Source organism: Meles meles, chromosome 9 (assembly GCF_922984935.1).
Source record: "Meles meles chromosome 9, mMelMel3.1 paternal haplotype, whole genome shotgun sequence".
Lineage (NCBI taxonomy): Eukaryota > Metazoa > Chordata > Mammalia > Carnivora > Mustelidae > Meles > Meles meles.
This window is the reverse complement of record NC_060074.1, coordinates 4237487-4245551: the sequence shown is the minus strand read 5'-3', so window position 1 is coordinate 4245551 and position 8065 is coordinate 4237487. Positions and strand designations below refer to the sequence as shown.

Sequence of the window (8065 nt, the reverse complement as noted above, 5' to 3'; positions counted from 1 at the left end):
TCTTGGAGTTCTCTCCCCACCAAAGCAACCGCATCTGAGGACAGGAGTCTTACCTGAAAACAAAAGGAAACACTCACATGCGTTTCCGTAACATAGTAATTTTATGAAGACCTGAAGGAAAACTTAAAATGGGGCGAAGTAAAATATGGAGACAAACTACTGCGTCAGTGGAAAACCAAAATAGCATGGAAAGTTAGAAGTTACCTTACTTTGAGGACATATTTAATGTTCTCCCTGCATGATCCCTTTAGGAGCTCCCATGCCCAAAGCCCTGTGGCTAAAGAAAAGGGCTGACTTTAGGTTCATGTATTCAGGACTCCGGTGAACCATCACTACTCCAAATACCTGAGTGTGTGTGTATTAGTTTAATGCCTTACTCCCTGCTTTCACAAGAGTAGAGGGCCTCTGAGTTATGAACTTCACTTCTAAACGACCATCCCAATAATAATATACACGGTTTAGCAGGGACACAACAATAATACATTTAATAGAATAGAAAATCTAAAAACAGTGCAGTGGGGCAAGGATGGCCTTTTTTTTTTTAAGATTTTATTTATTTATTTGACAGAGATCACAAGCAGGCAGAGAGGCGGGGGTGGGGGTAGGAGGAGGTTCCCCACTGAGCAGAGAGCCCGATTCGGGGCTTGATCCCAGGACCCTGAGATCATGACCTGAGCCGAAGGCAGAGGCTTAACCCACTGAGCCACCCAGGTGCCCCAAGGGTGGCCTTTTTAATAAAAGGTGCCAGGTCCACTGGCTATCGATTTGGAAAAAAGAAAAAAGAATCTTGACTCCCTACTTTACACCATTAAAAAAAAATCAGCTCCGGTAGACTAAAGAACTAAATATGAAAGGCAGAACAATAAAGCTTCCGAAAGGAACCGCAAATATCTTTGTAAGCTTGAGCAACAGCTATTTCTTCAACAGGAGACAATAAGTATGAACCGTAAAGCAAAGAACGGGTGAACCAGACTCCACTGAAATGGAGCATGTGTTCATCCAAAGACACTGACAAGAGAGTAAGAAGGTTACCGCAGACCGTGTGGAGGTACGTGCCACACGCGTATCTGATAAGGGTCTCATATCCAAGATAGAACTACAAATCAAAAAGAAAAAAGACAATCCCAACAGAAAAAAAAAAAAAAGGAAGGCAAAGTACTTGAATAGGTACTACACAAAAGATAGGCAAATTGCCAGTATCGAAAAGGTATTTGAGCGCATGATCTTCGGGGAAAATGCAGATTAAAGCTAAGTTCCATGACAGGGACTGAAACGAAAAAGACTAGTGCTACCAGGTGGGGCAGGGATGCCAGATGCAAGCCCCGTGCATGGCTGGTGGGGCCGTCAACTAGTACGGTTCCTTTGAAGTCAGATTGACGCAATGTGCTGGAAGTGAACGTGAGCTTCCCCGTGACCCGGCAGCTTGATTCCTAGGGACATGCGCCGCAGACGAGTGGACATTCAGTCACCAACAGACGGGTCCCAGGGACATCTGCAGCATCTACGCCTCACAGCCAAATGCCCATCGACAGTAAAACGGATTACAACATTGCATGACCCCACACCATGAAGTGTCAGGCAGATAGAGCAAACTTTTACAAGCAACGATGTGAGTGAGCGTCAGTCCTAATGCTGACAGAAGAGGCCAGAAGGAAGTGCCCATATCGTATGACTCCATCTAAGTGATGCAAAAACAAACAAACACCAGAGGGAAGTGCGCATATCGTATGACTCCATTTAAGTGATGCAAAAACAAGAAAATGAGAGAAAGCTACTTTTGTGGGGACTTATGAAGGGGGTGGACAAAGGGGCTTCTTGTTTTGGGTGCTAGGAACAGACGTGTCCACTTTGTAAAAGTGCTTTGATAGGTACGTTTACATTTATTTGCGTATGTCATTAAAAAAATAAATGTTTTTGGGGCGCCTGGGTGGCTCAGTGGGTTAAGCCGCTGCCTTCGGCTCGGGTCATGATCTCAGGGTCCTGGGATGGAGCCCCGCATCGGGCTCGCTGCTCAGCAGGGGCCTGCTTCCCTCTCTCTCTCTGCCTGCCTCTCTATCTACTTGTGATCTCTCTCTGTCGAATAGATAAATAAAAAATCTTTAGGGGCACCTGGGTGGCTCAGTGGGTTAAAGCCTCTGCCTTTCGCTCCGGTCATGATCCCAGGGTCCTGGGATCGAGCCCCGCATCGGGCTCTCTGCTGGGCAGGGAGCCTGCTTCCTCCTCTCTCTCTCTCTGCCTGCCTCTCTCCCTACTTGTGATCTCTATCTGTCAAATAAATAAAATCTTTAAAAAAAAATCTTTAAAAAAAAATGTTTTTGACAAGAATATGCCAGATCCACTAATTAGTAAGAGAGAGGGAGAAAGAAAAAGAAAGAGAGAGAGAGAGAAAGGGAGGGAGGAAGGATGGATGGAAGGAAGGAAAGGGAAGCTGGGATGAATAAAACAAGTGAATGACTCCAAGTCATCCTCAACCTTCTCATCACAAGAAGACAGAGCTACAAGGTGAGAGATGTGAACTTACTGTCGCGGTCGTTTCACTATCTGCACATGTACTGAACCATTACGTGATCCACCCAAACTAACACCATGTCGCAAGTCTATCATATTCCAAACTGGACAAAAGAAAGTATTTTAAGTAAGTGAAATTAGGTGGCTGGTTTCTTTCGCTCAGTACTGCCAGGCCTTTGGGTGAATACGGAATCAAATTCTGTTCCCAGTTTCCTCCTTGAACACCGAGAAGCTGACGGTGTTTTCCTTGGTTACAGCGTTAGATTTTTGCTGGACTGTATGGCGCTGAGCAGAGGCGATCTGGCCACCGCGGCGGCAAAAAAAGCTAATGAGGAAGAGTTTGTGGGTTATGCTGTGATTAACTCCAGATTCGGAAAACGATCTTCAGACCAAAGAGAAAGAGGCAAACCATTCCAAGTTTGCAGGAAACCAACTCAAAAGCAATTAATTTCCTCCGGAGCGGCTGTTGGAATGGAAGCTGATGAGACAGAAGGCGAGTGCCGGCCCGTCGGGGCCCCCTCAGGTTTCGTGAACCAGAGCCCGAGGACGGACAGCAGGTAATGGCATCAGTACGGGAGACCCAAAGCAGCAGCCCCTCCAAAGAGCATATTAACTCCTCAGCATTCCGTCTCCGAATGGACAATGAAAACTTAACAGCCCAGGGGAAAGGAAGAGCAAACCGGCTGTCCTGCCTCCTCTTCCCTTTGACCCCTGTACCTACAGGGCTGAGTGAATTTGAGTGCGGCAGTTGTTAGCAGAGAGCAACACCCAGCTTAAAAACAAAAAGCTCTCCCTACGATGCCTTCCTTCTCCTAAAGGCTTATGTGATCAACACATTAGGAATTCACAAAATCCTACCCCAGCGGTATATGCCATTTTAAAGAGCACTTGTGATTTGAGCAGGTTAGAACCCAAACGCCTTATCTATTCTGTGAAAAGCGGCATACGAAAAGGATGTTGTCTGTCGTATCTAGACTAAGAATTTTGAACCATAGTCTAATTACCATAGTTACACTTAAGTACATGAATTTGGGAATTCTCACTCAGCACGCTAATTGAGATGGCACAATACAACCCTTTATCGTCCTACATTTCAGCCAAATCTCCGTCCTGAGGACGTGCCTCTGATTCTCAGAACTCTTGGCCTGGTGCTTTGGCATCCCAGAAATACCCCACAACTCCTGCGGTATGAGAGAAGGTATTCAAACTCGAGCTCAAGGTTTTACATCCAAGTACCGGGTCCAGGTTCTTATTCCAAGGTTGGGGAACCAAAGCTATAACGAGTCTATTAGAGAGTTGCTTTCCTGCCCCGTGCTACGTGAAGTCAAAGTCAAGGGTAGCAGGTCCACCACACTGCAAACTTGGCCAATGACCATGGTCTGAGATTTAGGACTCATTGCCTGGTTACTTTTCCCAAGCACATCTCTTCGTCCCGACCTCCAAGTCACTCCAGGGGCTGGGCAATGAAGTGGTGGCTGAAGGGCCCTGTGGCCAGGCCCGAGCACCCAGGGAATGTGGAGTGCTGCCAATACTTTCTCTACTGCAGGACAGCGACAGAAATTCAAAGATAAGGAAATACGGGTTGCTCACCCGTTATAATAGGGCAATGCCACAGTTTACCAGTAATGCTTGTCCAGTGCCGGGGTGGGCGGCGGGTGGCGCTAGTGACCCTGGCCTGTGCTACGGGTGCAGCTAGAGACACTCTGGGTGACTCCCGAGGGGCGCATCAGAATCCCCTCCCACGGCACTTGTTAAGAGACACGGCTGTGTAGCTACAGAGAAGCTCTGGGATTTTTTTCTGGGTGGTTCTCAAACTTTAATGTGCTGAATCACCTGGTGATTTTCTTGTAAATTGTAAATTTCAAGATTTTCGAGCTCTGTCCTGGAGATTCTGATTCAGTTGGGAAGGGGTAGGGCCCAGGCATCTGCATGGTTGGTTGAGTCTTAAAAACAAGCTTTCCTTGTGATTTTGACCCCACTCTAATCTCATGATTGAAGACTAGGGTTAATATTCTATTTCTGAGCTGAAAAACCTCAAAAAATTGCTTGCAGCAATGACATTTACCCTAATCCCTAGCGCTTGCTCCCTGTAGAAAAAAAAGAAGGCAGGGAGGGGGTAGGGAGATGGGGTAACGGGGGGATGGGCATTAAGGAGGCACTTGATGTAATGAGCACTGGGTGTTATAGGCAACTGATGAATCACTAAAATGTCACCTCTGAGACTAATACTGTATGTTAACAAATTGAATTTAAATTAAAAAAAAGGAGGCATCACTACATGTATTGAAAACATTAAGAACTCTCACTTCCGGTCTGTATCGCTCAAGGATGCTCTCCGTAGCAGCTGTGGTTTGGTCAGTTTAGGAAACTCTGAGGAGGCACATTTCACCCTGGAGCGTAAGGAAGTTTTCTTGCTAAGGTTCGGAAAAACTTTGTCAAGTCAAGTTACAACATACCTAGAATTAATTTCATGACCAAAAATTACTGAGTACTTCAATGCAAGACGGAGTGATGGATTATGTGCAAAAACACCGTCACTCCAAACTACTTTATAGAACTATTGTTAAATCCTTGGAGAACACTTACCACAAAGTTTGAGATTAAATGGCTTCTCTATTGGAAGTCAACTCTGGGAAATGTATTGTTGCTAACTGTTACTGTTTCTGATCATCATACTGACTGATCTGCAGAGATGGTATTTGGGAGAATTTAACAAGTAGACCTGTGGACTATTGGTCCTCCCTCTCTTGGACTTAAATTTCCCTGTGGGAAACAACCCAGCGACGACTGGGAGGGGACTGGATAAACAGATCCACACGACAGAGAAGTCTGTGCCCCAGTAAAAAAGAACAACGAGCAAGAAACACGAAGTAGGGGCACCTGGATGGCTCAGTGGGTTGAAGCCTCTGCCTTCGGCTCAGGTCATGATCCCAGGGTCCTGGGATCGAGCCCCACATCGGGCTCTCTGCTCCGCGGGGAGCCTGCTTCCTCCTCTCTCTCTGCCTGCCTCTCTGCCTAGTTGTGATTTCTCTCTGTCAAATAAATAAAATATTAAAAAAAAAAAAAAAAAAGAAACACGAAGTAAAGAACAAAGTCTACAGAGTACTAGCTTTTGTCTACTAAAGCAGGAGATAAGAATCTATATTTTTATTTTGTTTTGGAAGCATATGCACAAAGTTGTGCAAAAGCAAGTAAAAACAATGGTTAACTTGGGGAGGGGCTGGAACTGAGCAGACGGAGGAATGATGGGACGGAGGATAAGCACTGTATTTCTGTCTATCCTTACTCACACGTTGAACAGTGTGAATGTATTACATATTTTTTTAAACATTTTTTAAGAACACGTCTTAGTCCCAGATTTCTACTCACCTACTTCAGGAACCATCAATCTATCGCTCTAGGTACATGGTACGCAACACTGAGAGAAAGTAATGCTCTCCTCTACCTGCACCAATAAACACTAAGGCTTCTGAGAATTTCTTTATGGGAGCGATTTTTTTGAAGTACAAAAATTAAAAGAAGGTCCCCCCAAAATACTTTCAATGAATGTTTCTGGTTTATAAAAGGTCAGTGGGATTCAATTACACAGAAGACACAAAATGTTTGAACAATAAAGCCTTTCGGTGCGATCTTATATTGACACACAACATGAGAACACAGCTTGAAATACAAAAATACAGTTGTGATCCAGGAAATGGCACCAAATTAGAACAGTTTTATTATTTAACATACCAATGTATATACATTATCCTCCCAAATAAGAAACAATTTGACTCCAAAGTTTAAAATGTAGTTTCCAAAATGAATCCTTATTGTGAATTTGGGGAAAAAGAAAAAGTTCCGCAAATTAGTATAAACAACTTTGCTCCTTGACTAAAATATGCGCCCCGTACCAATCAACTCTCTCCTACAAAATGTGTATTATAAATAAAACTTCCAGAGAAGATCCGGGATGTTTATTGCACGTCGTACAGAATGCTTGCCACGATCTGAAAGGCTGTCAGCCCTTGACTGTATTAGCTGTTCAAAATCCGTACTCAGACTGGGATGAAAACAACACTCCGCAAATATTAGCTTATGCGGGATCATACACAAGGTTTACCAGAAACAGGAAAATATAATCTTACGGGACTACTTCCGCTACTTTTTCTACGATAAGAATGACTCTGTTTTCTACTGTTAAAAGCAATGACAAGCCAAAGAAATTAAAAGTCCTACTGAAATGTCAGTTTTCTCTTTTCAAACAGAATCCACCTGTGGAGGCATTTCACTTGGTCATCTGTTTCTACTTCTAGGGCCAGCCCTTCTTGAAGTGTAGTGGTTGAGACCGTGCTACAGGATTTGGAATAACGGTGTCTCCATTGGCAATAGTTACACTGTTTTGGTTTCAACGTCTTCGACCTCTCCTAGCCCTAGTCAGGACAGCACCAGCCAGCCAGAACGCCATGGCCTGAGAAACAGAAAACCTTCCTCGTCCGTCTTCATGCCACCCAGCACTGTGCCTAGCCAGGGGGAGGCACTCGATAAATACTGATGCATGAATGCAGTTTCCTTTTGGGACCATTTCCTCTACTTAGTAATGATTGATGAGGAATACGCTGATTGCGGGCACACAGATCTAACATGATGCTAAACAAAGAACACGTATGACACGCACAGACACTTTGAGCGTCTACGTTCCTGTCCCAGGACAGGCTGCGTATTTTAATAAGGGTTAAAACTATTCCAATAGTAAAAATTAATTAGTCAAATATTTTTTTATTTTGCCAAGGATCTCTAACAGTATTAGCCTTTGGCAACTCCCAAACATACAATGAACCCCAAACAAAACAAAACAAAATTGCACTATTACAACGAAACAAGTCCGTGAAAGCAGAGAGGAGGAGCCGGTTAAGGAACGGCAACTTCCAGCAGACGGTTGTTTTTTCGTTTGCATGTTGGGACGCTCCCATTTTTCTGGTTGCCCTGAATGAACTTCACACATACTTTATCCTGTCGGAACTGCACCAGGAACCTAGAAGAAGAACAGGACAAATTAAAGAAAAGTAAACACATGAGAGCAGAGGAGGACACTAACCAAGCTTCTGCTCCTTCGTGGATGTTGACCTTGACAAGCATCCCACTTCCGCAGCACTTCCTGCTGTCACCACCGCTTAGCTCCACGGAAACTGAAGTTCATTAACGCTCCATATTCCAGCCAGGCGGGGAGAGCTAAGAGGAATTATTTCCACGCTCCCAGTGGAAACCCCAACATGCTGTTCTCCCATTTTCCTCCACTTTCACATAGCAAAAATAGAAACTGGGGCAGGAGTCCTATTAAGTTATCAACAATTTCAGAAAATGGAAGGAATAATTTCGGGAAAGGGGTCTAGAGACCCTCCAGAGACCACGGTTTCCAACCACTGGTTACTCACCTATTTCCTAAACTGCTTTTATATATCTACGCACTGTGCAATAGTCGTTTCTATCGTAAGTAAATGTATTTCAAAATAGCGGTGACCTATGGAATGATACCGTAACAACATCACAAGTTTGACCTGCCCCTTATATTTTTCTA

General features: G+C 44.4%; 1 protein-coding gene across 6 annotated transcripts in view; it reads right to left on the bottom strand.

The window, feature by feature from the left end:
- Positions 1–5626: 5626 nt before the first annotated feature.
- Positions 5627–8065, bottom strand: part of MYO1B (myosin IB) — a 179708-nt gene continuing 177269 nt past the window's right edge. For all 6 annotated transcript variants that reach the window (XM_046018231.1, XM_046018233.1, XM_046018235.1 and 3 more), the window contains one exon: positions 5627–7522. In XM_046018231.1, coding sequence (XP_045874187.1) covers positions 7399–7522 — 124 coding nt within the window. In that variant the 3' untranslated portion in view covers positions 5627–7398. The remainder of the gene's footprint in view (positions 7523–8065) is intronic.